Below are 27,666 nucleotides of genomic sequence, written 5' to 3'. Positions count from 1 at the left end.
TATATACACCATCCCATATACAGAGACTGCAGGTTCCTATATATACCCTCCCATATACAGAGACTGCAGGTTCCTATATATACCCTCCCATATACAGAGGCGGCAGAGTCCTATATATACCCTCCCATATACAGAGGCGGCAGAGTCCTATATATACCCTCCCATATACAGAGGCGGCAGAGTCCTATATATACCCTCCCATATACAGAGGCGGCAGAGTCCTATATATACCCTCCCATATACAGAGGCGGCAGAGTCCTATATATACCCTCCCATATACAGAGGCTGCAGGTTCCTATATATACCCTCCCATATACAGAGGCTGCAGGGTCCTATATATACCCTCCCATATACAGAGGCTGCAGGGTCCTATATACACCATCCCATATACAGAGACTGCAGGGTCCTATATACACCATCCCATATACAGAGACTGCAGGGTCCTATATACACCATCCCATATACAGAGACTGCAGGTTCCTATATATACCCTCCCATATACAGAGACTGCAGGGTCCTATATATACCCTCCCATATACAGAGACTGCAGGGTCCTATATATACCCTCCCATATACAGAGGCTGCAGGGTCCTATATATACCCTCCCATATACAGAGGCTGCAGGGTTCTATATATACCCTCCCATATACAGAGGTGGCAGAGTCCTATATATACCCTCCCATATACAGAGGCGGCAGAGTCCTATATATACCCTCCCATATACAGAGGCGGCAGAGTCCTATATATACCCTCCCATATACAGAGGCGGCAGAGTCCTATATATACCCTCCCATATACAGAGACTGCAGGGTCCTATATATAACCTCCCATATACAGAGACTGCAGGGTCCTATATATACCCTCCCATATACAGAGACTGCAGGGTCCTATATACACCATCCCATATACAGAGTCTGCAGGGTCCTATATATACCCTCCCATATACAGAGACTGCAGGGTCCTATATATACCCTCCCATATACAGAGACTGCAGGGTCCTATATACACCATCCCATATACAGAGTCTGCAGGGTCCTATATACACCATCCCATATACAGAGTCTGCAGGGTCCTATATATACCCTCCCATATACAGAGACTGCAGGGTCCTATATATAACCTCCCATATACAGAGTCTGCAGGGTCCTATATATACCCTCCCATATACAGAGGCGGCAGAGTCCTATATATACCCTCCCATATACAGAGTCTGCAGGGTCCTATATATACCCTCCCATATACAGAGGCGGCAGAGTCCTATATATACCCTCCCATATACAGAGACTGCAGGGTCCTATATACACCATCCCATATACAGAGTCTGCAGGGTCCTATATATACCCTCCCATATACAGAGACTGCAGGGTCCTATATATAACCTCCCATATACAGAGACTGCAAGGTCCTATATACACCATCCCATATACAGAGACTGCAGGGTCCTATATATACCCTCCCATATACAGAGACTGCAGGGTCCTATATATACCCTCCCATATACAGAGACTGCAGGGTCCTATATATACCCTCCCATATACAGAGGCGGCAGGGTCCTATATATACCCTCCCATATACAGAGACTGCAGGGTCCTATATATACCCTCCCATATACAGAGTCTGCAGGGTCCTATATATACCCTCCCATATACAGAGGCGGCAGAGTCCTATATATACCCTCCCATATACAGAGTCTGCAGGGTCCTATATATACCCTCCCATATACAGAGGCGGCAGAGTCCTATATATACCATCCCATATACAGAGTCTGCAGGGTCCTATATATACCCTCCCATATACAGAGACTGCAGGGTCCTATATATACCCTCCCATATACAGAGACTGCAAGGTCCTATATACACCATCCCATATACAGAGTCTGCAGGGTCCTATATATACCCTCCCATATACAGAGACTGCAGGGTCCTATATATACCCTCCCATATACAGAGTCTGCAGGGTCCTATATATACCCTCCCATATACAGAGACTGCAGGGTCCTATATATACCCTCCCATATACAGAGACTGCAGGGTCCTATATATACCCTCCCATATACAGAGACTGCAGGGTCCTATATATACCCTCCCATATACAGAGACTGCAGGGTCCTATATATACCCTCCCATATACAGAGACTGCAGGGTCCTATATATACCCTCCCATATACAGAGACTGCAAGGTCCTATATACACCATCCCATATACAGAGACTGCAGGGTCCTATATATACCCTCCCATATACAGAGACTGCAGGGTCCTATATATACCCTCCCATATACAGAGACTGCAGGGTCCTATATATACCCTCCCATATACAGAGACTGCAGGGTCCTATATATACCCTCCCATATACAGAGACTGCAGGGTCCTATATATACCCTCCCATATACAGAGACTGCAGGGTCCTATATATAACCTCCCATATACAGAGACTGCAGGGTCCTATATATAACCTCCCATATACAGAGTCTGCAGGGTCCTATATATACCCTCCCATATACAGAGACTGCAGGGTCCTATATATACCCTCCCATATACAGTACAGTCACTGCCGTCCTTGTTCGTAGTTTCACACGTTACAGTCCCTTTCTTCTGGCTCTATCTAGTGGACACATAGAAAACTGCAGTGTGTGTACAGGGGAACACAACGCCTATACGGGTGAGGGGCTAGTGAGGGGGATTGTCAGGGCCCCCAATAGGAAATACTTTGGAAATTGACAACCAGATCAGAACTGTATGGAAATTGGTAACAATAGAGTTTATAAAAAGATCCCGTGTAAAGCTTATGAAAGTCCTATTGGGAAAGGCATAGACATCATAGCATGGAGCCGGTGACCACCTTGGATCCGTGACTGCCAAACCAGTGACCACCGGACCAATGCCTGCCAGACTGGTGACTGCTTCCCACATGAACACCGCTGTCTCCTTATCCTAAGGCTAAATCTTCCCTATACCCGCCTCGCACCCGCCTCGCACCCACCTAGTCCTGTACAGTAAGTTGCAGAGCAGAAGTGCGGGGAGGTCTCTGGTCTCAGATCTTTAGGGTTTGTGAATCACATGTGCACAAATAGACAAAATCTCTCCAACGTCTTACTGAAGAGCCTTTTCCAGTATCCAGTTCCTTCCACTGAGACTCTTAATTCCCAGAGATCTATTGGAGCAACAGCCAACACCCCATAGAGGGAACCCAAACACCTGTCATAGAGGCTAAGACTAACCCCATCCCCCCCTGACTAGTGAGGCAGATCTGCTGGATGGCGATGAGAACCAGTGAGATATTCTGACCACAAATGAATAATATATGTCCCCTCACGTCTACAGAAAGGTCTAGTAATAGATGAAATCTACGGTGCAGAACTTCAGCCCAGTCACAGGTGGAGATGGAAAACCTACTGCGGTGGTGGAGGCGGCTAATGCACAATAATGAACCAAATGGAGAAACTAGAAGTAATGGTGGGAAATGTCGAAAAATAGGAGTGTCCGCAACATGAGCGACAAGTGTAACCTGTGTAGTAATAACTAGAGTCGTCTATGAAGGCTTTAATATTGGGACTGCCCCTAAACAACCAACCAACCATCAGTAACCTGGAACTAGCCCTGACCTTCACCAATTAACCCGATTCTGCACAATCAGTCATGGCTATCAGCAACGAGTCCTGACCATCCACAAGTTATGACTGCCTACAACTAGCCCTGACCATCAACAACCAGCCCTGACCATCCACAAGATAGAAGGAAGAAAAATGGGAAGCACCTAAAAATATCAGGATGGATGACCAAAAAATTACATAACCTGCTAAAAAGGAAAAAGGAAACCTACAAAAAGTGGAAGATGGGAACTATACCTAAGGAAGAGTACACAGCAGTCTGCAGACTCTGCAAGACAAGCATCAAAGGAGCTAAGGCTGAACACGAATTGAAGCTTGCAAAAGAGGCAAAGAGTAAGGTAAAAGGATTTTGGGGATATGTTAAAAGCAAAAGAAAAGTGAAGGAGACCATTGGAGTCCTGAAGAATGACAAAGGAGAAACAGTTAACATGGTGGAACAGCAGGTGGAGCTACTAAATTCATATTTTGTATCCGTCTTCTCCCAAGAAACTAATGGAAATATCGACATTAATGGTGATGGAGATGAGGGGAAGGAGGACTCCAAGCTGACTATAAGCGAAGGTCTGGTAAGAGAGCACTTAGCCAAGTTACAGGAAACCAAGTCCCCAGGACCAGATGATTTACACCCTAGAGTCCTGAAAGAGATAGCAGAGGAAATAACAGAACCCCTTGCTATAATCTTCGGTAAGTCATGGGAAACAGGAGTGGTCCCTTTAGATTGGAAAAGGGCAAATGTTGTCCCCATCTACAAAAAGGGGAAAAGGGACGATCCAGGAAATTACAGGCCGGTAAGTCTGACCTCGATAGCAGGAAAAATCTTTGAGCAAATTGTCAAGGAACATTTACTTCGGTACCTGGATGGGAAGGCATTAATTAACCAGAGCCAGCACGGCTTTATGACCAATAAATCTTGTCAGACTAACCTGATTTCCTTCTACAACAAAATCACTGAATGGTTGGACCAAGGGAATGCCGTGGACATAGTATATCTTGACTTCAGTAAGGCACTTGATAAAGTATCACATAACCTTCTTATTGAAAAAATGATTAATTATGGCTTTGACAAAAAATCAGTTCGGTGGATTCACAACTGGCTTAATGATCGGGCACAACGAGTAATACTAAATGGCTACACATCCAACTGGAAGAAAGTCAAAAGCGGGGTGCCGCAGGGCTCTGTTCTGGGCCCAGTACTGTTTAATATCTTTATAAATGATCTGGACGATGGAATTATTGGGGAACTCATAAAATTTGCAGATGATACGAAGATAGGAGGAATAGCCAACACTAGAGAGGAGAGAGAGTGTATTCAAAAGGACTTAGACACACTGGAACAATGGGCGGAGGCCAACAAAATGGGATTTAACAGGGACAAATGCAAAGTTCTACATCTGGGTAACAGATATGTAAAAAACATATATAGTATGGGAGGAATAGAACTAAGTGATAGCATAGGGGAAAAGGACTTGGGCATAATAGTAGATCACAAATTCAACATGAGCCAACAGTGCGGTGCTGCTGCAAAAAAGGCGAATAAAATTCTGGGACGTATTAAGACAAGCATTGAATCTAGATGAAGAGAGGTCATTATTCCGCTGTCCTCTTCCCTGGTCAGACCACACCTGGAATACTGTGTACAGTTCTGGGCGCCTCAATTCAAGAAAGACATCGATATATTGGAGCAAGTCCAGAGAAGAGCAACCAAAATGGTGGAAGGTCTGCAAACCATGTCCTATGAGGAGCGGCTAAAAGAACTGGGATTGTTTAGTTTGCAGAAGAGAAGGCTGAGGGGAGATTTAATAGCAGTCTACAAATATCTGAAAGGTAGTCACAGTGCAGAGGGATCTCCCCTATTCTCATTAGCACAAGGAAGTACAAGAAGCAATGGGATGAAACGAAAGGGAAAGAGATACAGATTAGACATTAGGAAAAACTTTCTGACAGTGAGGGGAGTGAGAGAGTGGAATAGGCTGCCACGGGAGGTGGTGGGCGCCCCATCAATGGAAATCTTCAAGCGGAATCTGGATAAACATATAGCTGGGATGATTTAGGAAAACCTGCACTCGCAGGGGGTTGGACCTGATGGCCCTTGAGGTCCCTTCCAACTCTACCATAAGAAAAAAAAATAAAAATAAAAAAAAAATATGACTGCCTACAACCAGCCCTGACCATCACAACCAGCCCTGACCAGACGACTACCAGCTCTGAACATCATCAACCAGCCCTGACCATCCAAAAGATATGACTGCCTACAACCAGCCCTGACCATCCAAAAGATATGACTGCCTACAACCAGCCCTGACCATCCAAAAGATATGACTGCCTACAACCAGCCCTGACCATCCAAAAGATATGACTGCCTACAACCAGCCCTGACCATCCAAAAGATATGACTGCCTACAACCAGCCCTGACCATCATCAACCACCAGCCCTAACCATCCACAAGATATAACTGTCAACAACCTGCCCCGACCAATATTATTTACCATCAACCACCAGCCCTGACCATAAACAAGTTCTGACTGTCTACCATTAGCCCTGGCCATCATCAACCAGCCCTGACGATCAGCACCAAATTATGACCATCACAACCAGCCCTGACCAGATGACTACCAGCTCTGAATATCAACAACCAGCCCTGACCATCCACAAGATATGACTTCCTACAACTAGCTCTGACCATCAACAACTAGCCCTGACCAATATTATTTACCATTAACCACCAGCCCTGACTATCAACAACCAGTCCCGGACATCCCCAAGTTATGACTCGCTACAACCAACCCTGACCATCAACAATCTCCTACCACTCCTTTTGGGTCACATGATCGCCCACCATGATCCTCTTGCCTCTCTAATTCAGCCACGTGATCGCCAGCACTCAGTCAGCCACAAATGGTGGTGTACACAGATGGCCACACACTATGGAGCTATAGGCACTCTTCTATATGGAGCCTCCATCCAGTGGTTATGGCAAGTGAACATGGCTTTCCTCTGTTTGCCTCCATATGACCTGCATGGTACAGCAGAGCCCCCCAGACGTGTGTGACCTACCCCACTCTGTACAAGATGTATACTGCTACAATCTATACATGAGCCCGTCCATGTGGGACTTCTAGACAATCTACATATAGGACACTCTTCCTCTTTAAGATGATCCGTCCACATTCCCAGGACACGGCGTGGACACCGGTCACATGACTCCACCCCAGAGAATTCATTCTAGCCAGGACTTAATCCCTAATCCTTCCAATTTCCCCAGCGCTCCAGGTCTAATGGCCGGGACATGAGTGTGAAGAAGAAGACGTCATTAGGATTAATTCTTCGCTTATGTTTTCCGTCACGCACATTATCAAGTCCTTCATGGATGTCAGTGTGACATTGACAAATTATTCTACAGAGAGATCATCTATAGTGGGGATAAACTATATGTGAGGCCGGTGCTGCCCCCATGGGTCTAGGTGGATTGATACAGTAGCGCCCCCTACTAGCTTTTATATAGTGGCAGTAGTACTGGTGAGTGAGGGATGTTCTGGAGGCTCAGGATGGTCGTGGCCCAGGGTTGTCAGGGTCTATTTTGGTTTCCAGCATTGCCAGGCATATTAGTCGGGGTGACCCTCATCAGGAGAATTCAGGAAACCTATTAACCACTTGCTTCCTTTCTGGATGATCACATGTCTGTTGTGCAGGGCACTCTCTCATGGCGTTCCAGCTACTGTCATCTTCTGATCTAGATGACACGATAAGAAGGTCCACCACTAGCACCCTCATCTCCCTGATCCCAGACTGGAGCCATATGTCTAGTCAGGGTCTGACTGTTTTACCAACCATCTGGACCCAACACAACAGAAGGATGACCTGATGGAGAAGGCCCATGGTAGCCACCCAAAGACTGGGCCTTAAGATTGTCCATCATTGTGAGTTTGGTGGTCCACTGATTCTCCTTCATGGAGATCCAAAGTGTCCCCTTCATTGAAGTCCACTTTGTCACCTTCATGGAGGTCCATTGTGTCCCCTTCAAGTCCACTGTGTCCCCTTCATTGAAGTCCACTTTGTCACCTTCATAGAGGTCCATTGTGTCCCCTTCATTGAAATCCACTTTGTCACCTTCATAGAGGTCCATTGTGTCCTCTTCAAGTCCACTTTGTCCCCTTCATTGAAGTCCACTTTGTCACCTTCATGGAGGTCCATTGTGTCCCCTTCAAGTCCACTGTGTCCCCTTCATTGCAGTCTTCTATGTTCCCTACATTGAGGTTTGCTGTGTCACCATCATGGAGGTCCACTCAGTGTCCCCTGCATTGAGGTCCACTGTGTCCCCTTCATTGTTGACCAGACACCACGCCATACTACTAAGGACCAATGATATGCAATGCCAGGCAGACCCAATAGTAACAATGTGCAAACCTTGTGACTTTGTGAATATTTTTGGGGTTCACCAGAAATTTTCAGTTCAGACCTTTGGTCTCTCTTGGCCTGGGGGACACTGAAACTCCTCTTTGCTCATCTCTTTGGGGGTTACGTATAGGGTCATGTAAGCATCATGATATTGGCATGCTCTACGTGACCAGGCCTCAGCCATAAGAACATGTCAATGACATTACCCGGGAGGTTGGAAGTTGACGTGAGACAGCACCGGACGCCATGGCGGAGCCCCACAGAGGGGAGGGACAATGAATGTTTCTTTCTTTCCCCCACCATTTCCGAGCCCCCCCACTTATATTTTGGGGTCTGAAGAGACCCTGAGTATAATAATGTATCATGGGTGGCAAACCGGAAATTTTTGTGCAAATTTGTAATGAACCACACTTGTTACGAATCGGCTCACTCAGTAATACGAGATTGTGGAAAATATTAGGTTGTGATCTAGAAGAGGAATAGATAAAGCTCACCAATATTCCAAGAATCCAAAATCCACTAGTGCACCGGTATCTGAGGGTGCCCCCAAAAAATCTGATCCTGATCTGGACCTTGTAATGTAAAATTATGGGTGAGCTGTGCCTCTGATTATGTTTTACATACTCTTTGACCTTGGTGGCATCTCATGGACCTTCAGATTTTGGAGACCAATGCTCATTATATCACCAATGAATCCTGGACTATCTCCTGGTCTGACCTGACAGCTACGTAGGCGTTGCTGCTCGCATCTCAGGGGGTCTAAACTTTTGCAGCCCTCTTTTTTTCTCCATTGCTTCCAAAATGAGAACTGAAGGAACTTGGTAAGGTCTCGACAATCTCCTGCTCTTCTGAGGCTCCAGGACTTTTGTGATTCCATGGTTACAGACTACAAACCTTGTGTCGTCGGGTGCTCGTCCATTCCTTAGGGGGGAAATTAAAAGTCTATGGAGGAGACTACAGACCGGACTGGTAACCATGAGGATGTGAAGATCGGCAAAGGATCTGTAGACACAAAACATAGGAACTGTGCAAAGTCTACAGACCTGTCTGAGTATTGGCAGGAGTGCTCAGGGGCAAATCTTACCTCGGGGGGCAATATAATAAGACAGACACCAATATACGCTCCACTCAATTCATTTGTATCAAAGCTGTACGTTGTATCATAATCAATATCCCCAACACGTTGACCCCTCCCCCGCGCCCTCTCACAGATTGTGCATATAAAAAAGTGGACATACAGCAATACAAGTGGATTGCCGATATGTATCCCAATGATGACCACCATGCCGGGCACAGTGTCTGCACCCTGCGCCGCACTCTAGACAGCTCATCAATCTTGTTGGCGGTCGCCCCATGTGGTGGACGTGTCACTCTCCATACCTGACGTAGTTGTCAGGTTAATGCATGTGGTGAAGACTTAGACCCTGAGCTGGGACTGACCCCTCCAGGCCATCCCATCTACACCCTCTGACCAATGCCGGGGCACCTCGAGAGGACGGGGCAGTAACAAACGCTATAATCGAAAACAGCAGGTGGAGTGTTGGGGGGACAGTTTATTTCGCACGCACAGCGTACATTGTAAAAGACTGAGGCATCGCAGTGTTTCTGATGAATACAGAGGAGGCTTCATAAAGACCCCCACCCCAAAACAGAGTGTTGGGAAGAACAGGGGAAAGGACAGATGTCCAGGGTCCAAGTGCCCCCCTATGTTCTCTGCCTCTTCCTCTCCTCCTGTCACACTAAAGGTCCATACAACCAGTCTTGGTGGCACCCCACTACCATCACTCTGGGGTGCTGGCTTCTAGAGGGTCTGCCAGTCTCCGGTGATGTGAGAGGGGTGTGAGGTCCTCTGGAGCAGGAGGCGGTGGCGGTTTTGGAGACTGCGGTGGTCTAGGTAGTGGTGGCGGGCCTCGTAGAGTCTGTATCCGCCGACATTCCTGGCAGATTCTGAAATGGGCGCACCCTCCTCGACCAGAGGAAGACGGGGCGTCTTCTTGGAGCCGCTGGGCCCCTGGAGCAGGAGGAGGATGAGGAGGAGCCGGCGGGTGCTGGTGGGTCTGGTAAAGACGCCCGTTGCAGAGACGCGTCTCTCTGGTGGCTCGAGGTGGTCGACTGAGGGAAAGTAGAGTCCTCCCGTGAAGGTGGCGCGGTGGCCGACGACGGTGACGAGAACGAGACGTCTTTTTACAGGACACTGCGCTGCGGAGCTCACTCAGCATCTCCTGACAGACCGAAATCTGAGGAAGAAGAAGGAGAGAAGATGAGACAAAGAAAACAAGAAAAAAAATCAAGAAAATAAAGTCTTAGAAAGCAGGACGGAGAACGCGAGGATGAAAAGCAATAATCGTTGTGTGGGATGAAGAGCGAGCAGAATGGCAGAACAAACAGGAGCAGCAGGGGAGCGGAGAGTGGGCGAAACGCTGCACACCGACCCCTGGGGGACAGCAAAGAAAATCGCATGCAAAACTAGGGCAAAAACAGAAGCCGTGAAATAATAACAGAGCCCGGAGGGGCGACCGCGGGGGAGGGGGGAGATGGGAACACGTCATTCTTATGTGCTAGATGAGACGACAATACATATATATAGTAATACACAATACACGGGCCGCCATGGCCACCCGCCAGCGCCATCTCACCTCTTCATTGTCCACTGAGCGTCTCGTTGACCACACGAACTCCATGATGGCCACAAACACAGCAATGATGAGGCCGCAGATAAGAACCACAAAGATGCCACCAATGTTCTCCATGCCCAGTCCTGCAAGTACAAACATAATGAGGGGAACGTCACGAAAGTCACTGCAAACCATTTTCTGACTGGCTCACTACAGAACCAAAGGATTCCTCCGGTGGGCCCAGGCTCTAATGCAGGAGAAGACATCAGCATCAATCATTGTCTATGGTGGCCTAAGGAACTTCAGGGGGACTCGGCTGCAAAGTTATGGAAAGTTCTAGGTAAGCCAAAACCCGGAGCCTTTGTAACTGCTCTGTGCTTGGAACTCCGATCCTGAACTTCCCGAGTGTCGTCCTGTTGTATCCCCTGTTTACGATCTAAGGCAGTGTTCACATTGCAGATTTTGTCAGAGAAGCCAATAAATGCTACCCCCTCATAGTCAGCGGGTCCGTCAGTGCTGGATCCATCGCTGTTATTTTGGGATGTTTTTGCTGCTATACACCAGCCGCCGGCCCCATACGGTATAATCCAGGGTCCCGTCCATCCAGGCTCAGCAGCGATAAAAATTTCCATGTGATATTTTCTAATCTAAATATTGTGACGACTGATGATTTGCATTTTTGATGGTTGCCCTTTAAGAGTCTCCCACCGTCTTCCAGCGATATAATTGCAGGTTGTTTGTGTAATTGCTGCGGCTGGTGTGACAGCGCAGTGTTGGGATGCAGTGTGTGCGGATGTATTACAGCTCACGTCTGTGCGGGGGTGAGGGGAGCGCTGCTGAACCTGAGCACATCACACCTGCTGCAGCGCCACTTATCTCCTCACAGGCCCCAGGGGGCAGTGACTCCTAATTGAGAATGTCTCCTACTGATGACCTCAAATGGTGCATTATATGGGGTGCAGGGGTCCTGTGTGCACCGCTCTACCATGTGCTATCTGAGGAGCTTAAGCAGGGGTCCTGTGTGCACCGCTCTACCATGTGCTTACTGAGGAGCTTAGGCAGGGGTCCTGTGTGCACCGCTATATCATGTGCTATCTGAGGAGCTTAAGCAGGGGTCCTGTGCGCACCGCTCTACCATGTGCTATCTGAGGAGCTTAAGCAGGGGTCCTGTGTGCACCGCTCTATCATGTGCTATCTGAGGAGCTTAAGCAGGGGTCCTGTGTGCACCGCTCTACCATGTGCTATCTGAGGAGCTTAAGCAGGGGTCCTGTGTGCACCGCTCTACCATGTGCTTACTGAGGAGCTTAGGCAGGGGTCCTGTGTGCACCGCTCTATCATGTGCTATCTGAGGAGCTTAAGCAGGGGTCCTGTGTGCACCGCTCTACCATGTGCTTACTGAGGAGCTTAGGCAGGGGTCCTGTGTGCACCGCTCTACCATGTGCTTACTGAGGAGCTTAAGCAGGGGTCCTGTGTGCACCGCTCTACCATGTGCTATCTGAGGAGCTTAAGCAGGGGTCCTGTGTGCACCGCTCTACCATGTGCTTACTGAGGAGCTTAGGCAGGGGTCCTGTGCGCACCGTTCTATCATGTGCTATCTGAGGAGCTTAAGCAGGGGTCCTGTGTGCACCGCTCTACCATGTGCTTACTGAGGAGCTTAGGCAGGGGTCCTGTGCGCACCGCTCTATCATGTGCTATCTGAGGAGCTTAAGCAGGGGTCCTGTGTGCACCGCTCTATCATGTGCTATCTGAGGAGCTTAAGCAGGGGTCCTGTGCGCACCGCTCTACCATGTGCTATCTGAGGAGCTTAAGCAGGGGTCCTGTGCGCACCGCTCTATCATGTGCTATCTGAGGAGCTTAAGCAGGGGTCCTGTGTGCACCGCTCTACCATGTGCTATCTGAGGAGCTTAAGCAGGGGTCCTGTGTGCACTGCTCTACCATGTGCTATCTGAGGAGCTTAGGCAGGGGTCCTGTGTGCACCGCTCTACCATGTGCTATCTGAGGAGCTTAAGCAGGGGTCCTGTGTGCACCGCTCTATCATGTGCTATCTGAGGAGCTTAAGCAGGGGTCCTGTGTGCACCGCTCTACCATGTGCTATTGTGAGCTTAAGCAGGGGTCCTGTGTGCACCGCTCTATCATGTGCTATCTGAGGAGCTTAAGCAGGGGTCCTGTGTGCACCGCTCTACCATGTGCTATCTGAGGAGCTTAAGCAGGGGTCCTGTGTGCACCGCTCTACCATGTGCTATCTGAGGAGCTTAGGCAGGGGTCCTGTGTGCACCGCTCTACCATGTGCTTACTGAGGAGCTTAAGCAGGGGTCCTGTGCGCACCGCTCTATCATGTGCTATCTGAGGATCTTAGGCAGGGGTCCTGTGTGCACTGCTCTACCATGTGCTATCTGAGGAGCTTAAGCAGGGGTCCTGTGTGCACCGCTCTACCATGTGCTATCTGAGGAGCTTAAGCAGGGGTCCTGTGTGCACTGCTCTACCATGTGCTATCTGAGGAGCTTAAACAGGGGTCCTGTGTGCACCGCTCTATCATGTGCTATCTGAGGAGCTTAAGCAGGGGTCCTGTGTGCACCGCTCTACCATGTGCTATCTGAGGAGCTTAGGCAGGGGTCCTGTGTGCACCGCTCTACCATGTGCTATCTGAGGAGCTTAAGCAGGGGTCCTGTGTGCACTGCTCTACCATGTGCTATCTGAGGAGCTTAAGCAGGGGTCCTGTGTGCACCGCTCTACCATGTGCTATCTGAGGAGCTTAAGCAGGGGTCCTGTGTGCACCGCTCTATCATGTGCTATCTGAGGAGCTTAAGCAGGGGTCCTGTGTGCACCGCTCTACCATGTGCTATCTGAGGAGCTTAGGCAGGGGTCCTGTGTGCACCGCTCTACCATGTGCTATCTGAGGAGCTTAAGCAGGGGTCCTGTGTGCACCGCTCTACCATGTGCTTACTGAGGAGCTTAGGCAGGGGTCCTGTGTGCACCGCTCTACCATGTGCTATCTGAGGAGCTTAAGCAGGGGTCCTGTGTGCACCGCTCTACCATGTGCTATCTGAGGAGCTTAGGCAGGGGTCCTGTGTGCACCGCTCTACCATGTGCTATCTGAGGAGCTTAAGCAGGGGTCCTGTGTGCACCGCTCTACCATGTGCTTACTGAGGAGCTTAGGCAGGGGTCCTGTGCGCACTGCTCTACCATGTGCTATCTGAGGAGCTTAAGCAGGGGTCCTGTGTGCACCGCTCTATCATGTGCTATCTGAGGAGCTTAAGCAGGGGTCCTGTGTGCACTGCTCTACCATGTGCTTACTGAGGAGCTTAAGCAGGGGTCCTGTGTGCACTGCTCTACCATGTGCTATCTGAGGAGCTTAAGCAGGGGTCCTGTGTGCACTGCTCTACCATGTGCTATCTGAGGAGCTTAAACAGGGGTCCTGTGTGCACCGCTCTATCATGTGCTATCTGAGGAGCTTAAGCAGGGGTCCTGTGTGCACCGCTCTACCATGTGCTTACTGAGGAGCTTAGGCAGGGGTCCTGTGCGCACCGCTCTATCATGTGCTATCTGAGGAGCTTAAGCAGGGGTCCTGTGTGCACCGCTCTATCATGTGCTATCTGAGGAGCTTAAGCAGGGGTCCTGTGCGCACCGCTCTACCATGTGCTATCTGAGGAGCTTAAGCAGGGGTCCTGTGCGCACCGCTCTATCATGTGCTATCTGAGGAGCTTAAGCAGGGGTCCTGTGTGCACCGCTCTACCATGTGCTATCTGAGGAGCTTAAGCAGGGGTCCTGTGTGCACTGCTCTACCATGTGCTATCTGAGGAGCTTAGGCAGGGGTCCTGTGTGCACCGCTCTACCATGTGCTATCTGAGGAGCTTAAGCAGGGGTCCTGTGTGCACCGCTCTATCATGTGCTATCTGAGGAGCTTAAGCAGGGGTCCTGTGTGCACCGCTCTACCATGTGCTATTGTGAGCTTAAGCAGGGGTCCTGTGTGCACCGCTCTATCATGTGCTATCTGAGGAGCTTAAGCAGGGGTCCTGTGTGCACCGCTCTACCATGTGCTATCTGAGGAGCTTAAGCAGGGGTCCTGTGTGCACCGCTCTACCATGTGCTATCTGAGGAGCTTAAGCAGGGGTCCTGTGTGCACCGCTCTACCATGTGCTATCTGAGGAGCTTAGGCAGGGGTCCTGTGTGCACCGCTCTACCATGTGCTATCTGAGGATCTTAGGCAGGGGTCCTGTGTGCACTGCTCTACCATGTGCTATCTGAGGAGCTTAAGCAGGGGTCTTGTGTGCACCGCTCTACCATGTGCTATCTGAGGAGCTTAGGCAGGGGTCCTGTGTGCACTGCTCTACCATGTGCTATCTGAGGAGCTTAGGCAGGGGTCCTGTGTGCACCGCTCTACCATGTGCTATCTGAGGAGCTTAAGCAGGGGTCCTGTGTGCACTGCTCTACCATGTGCTATCTGAGGAGCTTAAGCAGGGGTCCTATGTGCACCGCTCTACCATGTGCTATCTGAGGAGCTTAAGCAGGGGTCCTGTGTGCACCGCTCTATCATGTGCTATCTGAGGAGCTTAAGCAGGGGTCCTGTGTGCACCGCTCTACCATGTGCTTACTGAGGAGCTTAGGCAGGGGTCCTGTGCGCACTGCTCTACCATGTGCTATCTGAGGAGCTTAAGCAGGGGTCCTGTGTGCACTGCTCTACCATGTGCTTACTGAGGAGCTTAAGCAGGGGTCCTGTGTGCACTGCTCTACCATGTGCTATCTGAGGAGCTTAAACAGGGGTCCTGTGTGCACCGCTCTATCATGTGCTATCTGAGGAGCTTAAGCAGGGGTCCTGTGTGCACCGCTCTACCATGTGCTATCTGAGGAGCTTAGGCAGGGGTCCTGTGTGCACCACTCTCCCATGTGCTATCTGAGGAGCTTAAGCAGGGGTCCTGTGTGCACCGCTCTACCATGTGCTATCTGAGGAGCTTAAGATGGGGTCCTGTGTGCACCGCTCTACCATGTGCTATCTGAGGAGCTTAAGCAGGGGTCCTGTGTGCACCGCTCTACCATGAGCTATCTGAGGAGCTTAGGCAGGGGTCCTGTGTGCACTGCTCTACCATGTGCTATCTGAGGAGCTTAAGCAGGGGTCCTGTGTGCACCGCTCTACCATGTGCTATCTGAGGAGCTTAAGATGGGGTCCTGTGTGCACCGCTCTACCATGTTCTTACCGAGGAGCTTAAGCAGGGGTCTTGTGTGCACCGCTCTACCATGTGCTATCTGAGGAGCTTAGGCAGGGGTCCTGTGTGCACTGCTCTACCATGTGCTATCTGAGGAGCTTAGGCAGGAGTCCTGTGTGCACCGCTCTACCATGTGCTATCTGAGGAGCTTAGGCAGGGGTCCTGTGTGCACTGCTCTACCATGTGCTATCTGAGGAGCTTAGGCAGGAGTCCTGTGTGCACCGCTCTACCATGTGCTTACTGAGGAGCTTAAGAAGAGGTCCTGTGTGCACTGCTCTACCATGTGCTTACCGAGGAGCTTAAGCAGGGGTCCTGTGTGCACCGCTCTACCATGTGCTTACTGAGGAGCTTAAGCAGGGGTCCTGTGTGCACCGCTCTACCATGTGCTTACTGAGGAGCTTAAGCAGGGGTCCTGTGCGCACCGCTCTACCATGTGCTATCTGAGGAGCTTAAGATGGGGTCCTGTGTGCACCGCTCTACCATGTGCTATCTGAGGAGCTTAAGATGGGGTCCTGTGTGCACCGCTCTACCATGTGCTTACTGAGGAGCTTATGCAGGGGTCCTGTGCGCACCGCTCTACCATGTGCTATCTGAGGAGCTTAAGATGGGGTCCTGTGTGCACCGCTCTACCATGTGCTTACTGAGGAGCTTAAGCAGGGGTCCTGTGCGCACCGCTCTACCAAGTGCTATCTGAGGAGCATAAGACGGGGTCCTGTACGCACCACTCTACCATGTGCTATCTGAGGAGCTTAAGCAGGGGTCCTGTGCGCACTGCTCTACCATGTGCTATCTGAGGAGCTTAAGCAGGGGTCCTGTGTGCACTGCTCTACCATGTGCTATCTGAGGAGCATAAGACGGGGTCCTGTGTGCACCGCTCTACCATGTGCTATCTGAGGAGCTTAAGCAGGGGTCCTGTGCGCACCGCTCTACCATGTGCTATCTGAGGAGCATAAGACGGGGTCCTGTACGCACCACTCTACCATGTGCTATCTGAGGAGCTTAAGATGGGGTCCTGTGTGCACTGCTCTACCATGTGCTTACTGAGGAGCTTAAGCAGGGGTCCTGTGTGCACTGCTCTACCATGTGCTATCTGAGGAGCATAAGACGGGGTCCTGTGCGCACCACTCTACCATGTGCTATCTGAGGAGCTTAGGCAGGGGTCCTGTGTGCACCGCTCTACCATGTTCTTACCGAGGAGCTTAGGCAGGGGTCCTGTGTGCACCACTCTACCATGTGCTTACTGAGAAGCTTAAGACGGGGTGTGACTTGGGTGGGTCATATGGGCTAGGATGGTGAGTACCACAGTATCTAATAAGTATCTAGGTCACTCTGCCTTAGATACAGGGCTTATACTGGGGACTGACGGTTTGAAGGAGGCATTACAGGAATGGACCTCCTGATGGAGAAGATATCAATCACCACTGATCGCTGATGTTGGGGGGCACTGTGAGGGGTCACTAAACTATTATGTCTATAGCTCCCTCTGGTGGATCCTTATATGGCGCAGTGATATAATGTGACTTATTCCCCCACTCTGCTGCTAACACATCACTGCAGGGAAAACATCACTTTATTTCATACGTTCCGGGAACATCCTGGAGCTTCTCAGAATAAGGGGAGACCTCCTGAGTCCCGGGAGAGTTGTCACATCCCCTTGCCAGGCAGAGTGATCCTGTAGCCACTGGACCCTCTGTCCATATGCACATGATCTGGGACTGTTATATGACACCTACACCATGTTTGCGCTTGGTGTGTTTTTCGGTCTAGGTCACAAATGTTGGACCGGCACAAGCCCAAACGAGGCGAGATCTTGCCAAAAGGCTTTGTGGCTACTCAACTATTTTTTGCAAGGCCCTTTCTCCTGTACGTTTCCCAGCCAGTGTTGCTTGTATGTGTATGGTTTATTTATATGTATGTGGCTTATTTCACTGCGTCTCGTGGAGTGCGGCCAGTTTGTTGTCTCTTCATTAAGAACCAGATTTCCCTGCTGTCCCGGTTGGTCCTATCCTCATGTTTCTTGGTGTCTATTACCTGCATAAGGCTCCTCAATCTGGAGGAGCTGCACTGCCTGAAAAGAGAGGGGTCTGATCCAAGGGCCCTGGAAAGAAGGAGAAAACCAACACAAGACCTCTCTGTTCTGGGTGGCTAAAACATGGACTGACCATGCATGACCCCAATAAGTCTACAATAGTAATGATCTAGTGACTGCATAATGAGAAAGGAGACATGGAGGAGATGCCGAAATAGATGAAGCCTGTAAGTGAGAGATGTGCCCCACTAGAGGAAACAACAAGGGCAAGGAGGACATATCAAATATGGTGGTCATGGAAATATAAATGGAAGTCCTGAAAGATATATCATGGAGGTCATATCAGACATGGAGATCATGGAGGTGACATCAGACATCAAATCATGGCGGTAACATCAGATGTAGAGATCATGGAGGTCATCTCAGACAGGGATCGTGAAGGACATATCAGACATGGAGATCATGGAGGTGACATCAGACGTCAAGATCATGGAGGACATATCAGAAATGGAGATCACATTAGACGTTGAGATCATGGAGGACATATCAGACATGTAAGTCATGGAGGTCATATTAGACAAAGAGATCATGGTGTCCATATCAGACATTGAGATCATGGAGGTCATATCAGACATGGAGATCATGGAGTCCACATCAGACATGGAGATCATGGAGGACATATAATACATCTAGGTCATGGAGGTCATATAACACACGGAGATCATGGAATCCACATCAGACATGGAGATCATGGCAGCCATATGAAACATGGAAGTCTTGGAGGTCATATCAGACATAGAGACATGGATGGTACATTAGACAAAAGTTAGACATATCAGGCATGGAGGTCATGAAGGACATTTTAGACATGGAAATCACAGAGAACATATCAAATTGAGTTGAAGGAAGACATTTTGGACATGGAGATTATAGAAGACATATCAGGCATAGAGACATCAGACATGGAGGTCATGGATGACACAATGATATGGACAGTAGCAGACAATGAGAGATGAGTTACCAGAATGAGAGCGGATGAGGTTGACAGACGCTCCGGATGTCTCTCTAGTCCACTCTGAAGAAAAGACAATGGAATGAGAATGGGACACAAGAGGTCACATGATGAGAGGGTCACAGGTCAGGGACGGCTGCAATGACCAGGATATCACTGACCTTTAGCCCGGTGGTCTTCCTCCTTAGGGCACTTTCCACCTTCCCACCATTTACGTTTCAATATCTCCAAGCGATTATTTTCTTGAAGTTGAAGGATCGCGAGTGTGATCTCATCTCGGTATGGAGATTCTGGGCAGAAAGACAACGGGTGTGACTCTCATAGACAGCAACAATATTTTCTGCAAGAATTACTATACTAGGACAAGAAACTCATGGCTGCTCTGCCCCCGAAACAGCGCCACATCTGTCCACAGGTTGTATCTGGTATTGCACATATACCCTATTCACTTATATAGACTTGAGCTGCAATACTTGTCACAACCCATAGAGGGCAGCGTGGCTTATGGAAGAAAAGCAAGACATTGTACAACTCAGGGGAATGACCAGACTTCAGCCAATGGTCGGCCACCTGTCACACCGGAGTCCTCACTAAGATTTGCTCTACATAAAGTTGGTTGTATTTGGGTTCATCCAAACAGTCCTTCACCTTACCATCAATAAGTCTAACCAGAGACAACCTTGTAAGAGTGGACATACCGACAGATGCTTGTGACAGGACACCACAATGGATTTCCATCAATGACCACTGGTGGAAAGAACATAGGTCCCCATGACAGAGATGAGTGAATCCATCTGGTCAATGGGATACAATGAGCATGTAGATCTGCCCAGGCCAAGTGACCTACCAACTCCATGGCCAGTAGAGTACAATGGGCATGTAGATTTGCCCAGGCCAAGTGACCTACCAACCCCATGGCCAGTAGAGTACAATGGGCATGTAGATCTGCCCAGGCCAAGTGACCTACCAAGCCCAGGGCCAGTAGAGAACAATGAGCATGTAGATCTGCCCAGGCCAAGTGACCTACCAACCCCATGGCCAGTAGAGTACAATGGGCATGTAGATCTGCCCAGGCCAAGTGACCTACCAAGCCCATGGCCAGTAGAGTACATTGGGCATGTAGATCTGCCCAGGCCAAGTGACCGACCAAGCCCATGGCTAGTAGAGTACAATGGGCATGTAGATCTGCCCAGGCCAAGTGACCTACCAAGCCCATGGCCAGTAGAGTACATTGGGCATGTAGATCTGCCCAGGCCAAGTGACCGACCAAGCCCATGGCCAGTAGAGTACAATGGGCATGTAGATCTGCCCAGGCCAAGTGACCTACCAAGCCCACTATAGTTGAGGTCCATGTTCTTGGTACAGATGGAACATGAATCATTGTGTCTGGTGACGGCCCGGCCCTGTCTACAGCTCTGCACATTCCTATATACGTGGCTTTATAGGGCACCTCCTACATCCTGGCACATATAGCTATACCTATGTTATCTTCTGAGATCCTAAACATCACGTAGATCTCAGAGGACACGAGGAGCCACTTGCTGTTTTTGAAGCCTCTGATGCAATGACACTATTAACCCTTCCTAAGCCGTCTGATGTCTTCCTTCTATAGAGTAAGTTTCGCGTTCTTGGCATTCGGCGTCGCGTACGACCACCTGCTTCTATTACGCCTGTGCTGTGGGCTTGGTCGAGTCTCTCGTAATTACTGTATTTCATGGGGACATTGATGCGCCATCCACCCAGATGGTCGAAAAAGTTCCCTGTGCTGGTGGCCATCTGCCAGAAAGCAATTAAATCACCAGGATGAGAGGAAGGCGACGGAGGAAGAATTAATAGGCACCGAGAGCAACAGACGACCCCTCCAAAAACAAACTTTCAGCTTCCGCCTTCTTCTCCACTTTCAAGACAACAGATGACAGATATGAGAGGAAAGAAGATTCTCCGATTCCTGGGTCATCACGAAGGAACAGAAGGTATCGCTATGGCCAAAAACCCAAGTCGAAGACCTTAAGAGGTCACCGACCTTCCATCAGCTTGTTCATTATAGGTTGGGCTCAGTGCACCATAGTATTACCACAGTGTGGCCCAGAAGGAAGACCCCAACATGTAACACCACACAGGCATAAAGTGGCCCATACCATGCCCATAGTATTTGTGCCATGGCTCTGCTGCAGTGTCCGACATCGAGATGAGGGACATAGGGGCCACATATAGCCCAGGGCTGGCATCTAATGGAAAGGAGCTCAGATCACCAGGCCCCCTCTCCATTAGCAGTATGTATAGTGGTCAGGGGACCAGGCTTTCCCCAACTGCTATCATGGTGGTCTGGGGTCCAAGCCATTTCCAACCCTATGCCACTGCCGAGTGGGCCCCCTCAGGAGTTTGGGGCGCTGGCATCTGCCTGGGTACACCAGGTGCTGACACCGACCCTGTTCGGAGGCAGTAGGGGAAGAGCAGGGGCCTCCACCTACAACCCCTGCTACATACTGGTCAGTCTGGGCAACCGTGGGGGCAAGTGAGTGTGTGTGATGTGTGTATATAGCGTGTGTGCCCTATATGTATATACACAGGCAGGAAACATTAAAGGGGTTTCCAGACAGAAAATCTTTTTTTATATAAAGTTGTGTTAGTGCCAGTGATGGGTTAATAAATACCGCCATATACCTTTAGCAGCACCGAGTGAGCCCAGGGGTGCAGTGCATGATGGGAGTGCAGCATCTCTGCAGGCAGATACTAGTGGTGGACGTTGCACTCAGCGCTGCGCCGCCTGCACTATACACAGCCCCGCCTTCAGCTGATTTTTGGAACTTTTTTGTGCCCTTGGCAGCAGCAAATAAATAATCTTCCCCCTCCCCCCCACAGAGTGACATTAAATGCAGCAGCCGACTCCCGGGGTTTAATGCAAATTCTGACTTGATGAGACAGATGTACATCAAAATTAGAGAGAAGGTCTCGCCAATCGTTCCGACATTAACCCCGAGGAGTTCAGCTATTGACAGCGCAGATGTAGTCAATGCTGAAATGGAGGGGGACGTGGAGGAGAGAGGTGGTGGAGGAGGGGGCAATGGAGCCGAAGAGCATTGGGGGGCTAGGTAGTGGAAGGAGTTCAGTGCAGGGAGAGAAAGTAGAGGAGGGGAGGCAGCGGAGGACAGAGGCGGTGGAGGAGGGGGCAATGGAGCCGAAGAGCATTGGGGGGCTAGGCAGTGGAAGGAGTTCAGTGCAGGGAGAGAAAGTAGAGGAGGGGAGGCAGTGGAGGACAGAGGCGGTGGAGGAGGGGGCAATGGAGCCGAAGAGCATTGGGGGGCTAAGCAGTGGAAGGAGTTCAGTGCAGGGAGAGACAGTAGAGGAGGGGAGGCAGTGGAGGACAGAGGCGGTGGAGGAGGGGGCAATGGAGGCGATTGCTCCATACTACTTTATGGACAGTGGTGCTTGTGGGGGGCAGAGTCTTCTGACTCCCCAATCGGTGGATCGCCATGTCCAGCCTAACCACACTGGCTTACTGAAAGTCGGTATAAATGAGACTCTAGTCATATCAGACAGGCCATACAACCAGGTCACAGATAGTGTCCGCTACGTTCACTCACCTAGCGGCATCCCAATGCCATAGCCCTTGGTATCGAGTAAACCCCCAATCTGGGTGAGGTTGCAGTTGAGCCTGCGGTGGTACTCGTTCATGGTAGACTCCAGCAGAAAAGCGTAGCGCGAGTTCAGCACCCGAGCAATCCCCTCCTCAGTGCTCTTCACAAACACACTCGGCTGCTTTGAGTTCATGTAATTCCACATACGTTGGTACGTCTGGTATCGAGAGTTCTAGAAGAGAAACCCTTGGTAGGACTAGGTATATATGGAGGCCTCTCCAAAACGATGAGAGCAAAAACATTGCAGAATATTTGTATATAATTCCTCCTCAAAGGAGGAATGAGGATTGGACCCCTCACCACGGTCATCAGCTGATAAGTAAGGCTGTGTTGGTCCACCCACCTGGAAGAAGGTCATGGTAGATCCGCCATGGATAGTTCCATATTCAATATTGGTCTGATCTGCCAGGTCGTCGGCTGACTCTATTGGGACCTCCATTCTCTGCACAGTCAGGAAAGCAGCCAGGTTGGCAGTATAGGAAGAGATGATGATGAGCGTGAAAGCCCACCTAGAAGAGAGACATATGATGAGTGGGAAGGCCTACCTAGAAGACAGTCACGTTATGTTTGTGAAGGAAACCCTAGAAGATAGCTGCATGAATGTGAAGGCCCACCTAGAAGGAAGACAAATGATGAGCGCAAAGGCCCACCTAGTAGAGTGAAGAATAATGATTGTGAAGGTCTAACTAGAAGACAGACACATGATGAGAGTGAAGGTCCACATAGAAGAGAGACACATGATGAGAGTAAAGGTCCACCTAGAAGGAATACAGATGATGAGCACAAAGACCCACCTAGTAGAGAGAAGAATAATGATTATGAAGGTCTATCTAGAAGAAAGACACATGATGAGCCTAAAGGCCAACCTAGAAGAGACACATGATGAGGGTGAACGGCCACCTAGAAGAAAGACACAGGATGAAGGTAATTGAGCCACCGAGAAGAAAGACACATGATGAAAGTGAAGGCCCACCTAGAAGAAAGACATATTATGAAGGTGAAGGGCTACCTAGAAGAAAGACATATTATGAAGGTGAAGGCCCACCTAGAAGAGACACATGATGAGGGTGAAGGCCCACCTAGAAGAGAGTCACATGATGAGTGCGAAGGTCCACCTAGAAGAGACACATGATGAGAGTGAAGGTCCACCTAGAAGAGACACATGATGTGCATGAAGGCCCACCTAGAAGAGACACATGATGAGGGTGAAGGTCCACCTAGAAGAGACACATGATGAGGGTGAAGGTCCACCTAGAAGAGACACATGATGAGGGTGAAGGTCCACCTAGAAGAGACACATGATGTGCATGAAGGCCCACCTAGAAGAGACACATAATGAGAGTGAAGGTCCACCTAGAAGAAAGACATGATGAGAGTGAAGGTCCACCTAGAAGAGACACATGATGTGCATGAAGGTCCACCTAGAAGAGAGACATGATGAGGGTGAAGGTCCACCTAGAAGAAAGACATGATGAGGGTGAAGGTCCACCTAGAAGAAAGACATGATGAGGGTGAAGGTCCACCTAGAAGAAAGACATGATGAGGGTGAAGGCCCACCTAGAAGAGAGACAGACATGACATAGGAGTAGCTGGGCTCTAGTTGGGGGCCTGTGCCCTGGTGTCCGACATAGTGAACTCAGTTCCCGCTTCCCCCTTGGTGTCGAGTGGCAAAGCCCATCACCGTACTCACCAGACTCCACTGACGCATCGTGTGGACAACGCCCGGGGCATGACCTCCGACCCCTGCTGCATAAACCCTCCGACTGGGAACCACAGGCTGTTGCCCAGGGTGTACTGGTTCTCCAGGATATGGTGTCTCTCCCGTAGACATGGGTGCGGATTATACCATTCATAAGGGCTCAGTCTGGGGGTAGAAGAGGGGAAACATGAGGGTCACGACAGCCAGGGGCGGTCCTTATATATCCCAGAATACACTGCTGTACCGCCCCTCCTCCTCCATTGGCAGAACAGACTGGTTGTTAAGCTGACATCTTCCCTAGCAACCAGTCTTTCTCAGACCAGACCTTATCGTGACGTGACGTCTTATCGTGACGTGTCCACACCCAGGACATTCACCATGAAATATCAGTCCTGGAGAATCTTGTGCCGTTCCTCTGTTATTCATCATGGTAATGTACAAATAATCTGACAAGCGGCCGCGTCTGTTACTCTCATCCATGAGGTTTGTCCCTTCACACTATGACACTGTCTGGACAACACTCACAACTGACTGAGGACAGACATTCCCTAGTGACAGGAGGAACAACCGAGGGAGGGGACATTGCACATGGTCACACCATGGACTGGAGGTTGTAGGGGGGCGACAGGAGGAGCAATAACACCAAGTGCTGTCATATTGTGTCAGGGGTTATATGAGGTTATGGGGCACGTTCAGTGTACGTGGGGTATATAGCGTATATTTACCTGTATACCGCTATCATATTCCGCAGCGCTGTACACACATTGTCAGTCACTATCAGGATGGCCTTGGAGTGTGAGAGGAAACAGGGAGAACATACAAACTCCTTGCAGATATTTGTCCTAGGCAGGACTCGAACCCAGGACTCCAGCACTGCAAGACTATATTGCTAACCACTGAGCCGCCATGCTGCCCTATATATGGTATATATGGAGTGGAAGGTATATGTGGTATGTATGGAGTATATAGGGTATATTATATATGGTGTGGATGGTATATATGGTGTATATGGTTTATATGGTTTATATAGTGTATGGTATATATGGTGTATATGATGTGTATGGTGCAGATTTTCCTCCATTATATATCTGCTGCAGGTGTTGGTCCTGACTATGTGGTATATCCACCACTATGGCGCCCCCTGTAGTCTCCACCTCCAGCCATACGACCGCTATCTAATCTCCCGTTATTATCCGTCCTTGTTCTGTCGTCTGCTTACAATGATCTCAGGACCTAAATTCCAAAACTAAAAAGTGTGAAATGTAAAAGGAAATGATCAGTGTCCTACACCCCCCCCGGGCCCCCACCTACACCCGGCCCCCACCTACTGAGCCTCCACCTACACCCGCCCCCCCCCCCCCTACTGAGCCCCCTCCTACACCCGGCCCCCCCCTACTGAGCCTCCACCTACACCCGGGCCCCCCCTACCGAGCCCCCTCCTACACCCGGGCCCCCCCTACCGAGCCTCCACCTACACCCGGGCCCCCCTACCGAGCCTCCACCTACACCCGGGCCCCCCCCCCCTACCGAGCCCCCTCCTACACCCGGGCCCCCCCTACCGAGCCTCCACCTACACCCGGGCCCCCCCTACCGAGCCTCCACCTACACCCGGGCCCCCCCTACCGAGCCCCCTCCTACACCCGGGCCCCCCCTACCGAGCCCTCTCCTACACCCGGGCCCCCCCTACCGAGCCTCCACCTAAACCCGAGCCTCCACCTACACCCGAGCCTCCACCTACACCCGAGCCCCCCCTACCGAGCCTCCACCTACACCCGGGCCCCCCCTACCGAGCCTCCACCTACACCCGGGCCCCCCCTACCAAGCCTCCACCTACACCCGAGCCCCCCCTACCAAGCCTCCACCTACACCCAGGCCCCCCCTACCGAGCCCCCTCCTACACCCGGTCCCCCCCTACCGAGCCTCCACCTACACCCGGGTTCCCCCTACCGAGCCCCCTCCTACACCCGGTCCCCCCCTACCGAGCCTCCACCTACACCCGGGCCCCCCCTACCGAGCCCCCTCCTACACCCGGGCCCCCCCTACCGAGCCTCCACCTACACCCGGGCCCCCCCTACCAAGCCTCCACCTACACCCGAGCCCCCCCTACCAAGCCTCCACCTACACCCAGGCCCCCCCTACCGAGCCCCCTCCTACACCCGGTCCCCCCCTACCGAGCCTCCACCTACACCCGGGTTCCCCCTACCGAGCCCCCTCCTACACCCGGTCCCCCCCTACCGAGCCTCCACCTACACCCGGGCCCCCCCTACCGAGCCCCCTCCTACACCCGGGCCCCCCCTACCGAGCCTCCACCTACACCCGGGCCCCCCCTACCGAGCCTCCACCTACACCCGGGCCCCCACCTACACCCAGGCCCTCCCTACCGGTCCCTCCCTACCAGGCCCCCTCCTACACCGGGCCCCCACCTACACCCAGGCCCTCCCTACCGGGCCCTCCCTGCCAGGCCCCCTCCTACACCCGGGCCACAGGCCACACAACTAACAAGTTTTAATTTACAAGATAGGAATCGGAATAGGTCAAATATATTGTAAATCTGAGGCGAGAACCTGCAGAGTGCAGCAGAATTTATTATTACACCTGCCCTGCCGACTACACAGCTGAGAGACTGCAAGAGACTGTAGGAAATCAAGAGAGACTGCGGGAGATCAAGAGAGACTGAGAGAGACTGCGGGAGATCAAGAGAGACTGAGAGAGACTGCTGGAGATCAAGAGAGACCGAGAGAGACTGTGGGAGATCAAGAGAGACCGAGAGAGACTGCGAGAGATTAAGAGAGACTGAGGGAGACTGCGGTAGATCAAGAGAGACCGATAGAGACTGCGAGAGATTAAGAGAGACTACAAGAGACTGTGGGAGATCAAGAGAGACTGCGGGAGATCAAGAGACACTGAGGGAGATTGCGGGAGATCAAGAGAGACCGAGAGAGACTGCGAGAGATTAAGAGAGACTACAAGAGACTGCGAGAGATCAAGAGAGATTAAGGGAGATTGCGGGAGATCAAGAGAGACTGAGAGAGACTGTGGGAGATCATGAGAGACTGAGAGAGACTGATGGAGATCAAGAGAGACTGAGAGAGACTGCGGGAGATCAAGAGAGATTGAGGGAGACTGCGGGAGATCAAGAGAGACTGAGGGAGACTGCGGGAGATCAAGAGAGACTGAGAGAGATTGCGGGAGATCAAGAGAGACTGAGAGAGACTGCGGGAGATCAAGAGAGACTGAGGGAGACTGCGGGAGATCAAGAGAGACTGAGGGAGACTGCGGGAGATCAAGAGAGACTGAGGGAGACTGTGGGAGATCAAGAGAGACTGAGAGAGACTGCGGGAGATCAAGAGAGACTGAGAGAGACTGCGGGAGATCAAGAGAGACTGAGGGAGACTGCGGAAGATCAAGAGAGACTGAGAGAGATTGCGGGAGATCAAGAGAGACTGAGAGAGACTGTGGGAGATCAAGA

The 27,666-nt window shown here is 50.7% G+C and overlaps 1 protein-coding gene across 1 annotated transcript in view; it reads right to left on the bottom strand.

The window, feature by feature from the left end:
* Positions 1 to 9,134: 9,134 nt before the first annotated feature.
* Positions 9,135 to 27,666, bottom strand: part of GRIK5 (glutamate ionotropic receptor kainate type subunit 5) — a 313,335-nt gene continuing 294,803 nt past the window's right edge. Inside the window, exons 15-20 of the mRNA XM_075278006.1 lie at positions 24,189 to 24,362; positions 22,842 to 23,007; positions 22,445 to 22,670; positions 19,022 to 19,150; positions 10,640 to 10,761; positions 9,135 to 10,240 (exon numbers count right to left, since the gene is read on the bottom strand). Of these exons, the coding sequence (XP_075134107.1) occupies positions 9,785 to 10,240; positions 10,640 to 10,761; positions 19,022 to 19,150; positions 22,445 to 22,670; positions 22,842 to 23,007; positions 24,189 to 24,362 (1,273 nt within the window). The 3' untranslated portion in view covers positions 9,135 to 9,784. The remainder of the gene's footprint in view (positions 10,241 to 10,639; positions 10,762 to 19,021; positions 19,151 to 22,444; positions 22,671 to 22,841; positions 23,008 to 24,188; positions 24,363 to 27,666) is intronic.

The sequence above is a fragment of the Leptodactylus fuscus genome, chromosome 6 (assembly GCF_031893055.1).
Source record: "Leptodactylus fuscus isolate aLepFus1 chromosome 6, aLepFus1.hap2, whole genome shotgun sequence".
Classification (NCBI taxonomy): Eukaryota; Metazoa; Chordata; class Amphibia; order Anura; family Leptodactylidae; genus Leptodactylus; species Leptodactylus fuscus.
The sequence above is the reverse complement of the archived record's forward strand: the minus strand, read 5'-3'. Positions and strand labels throughout refer to the sequence as shown.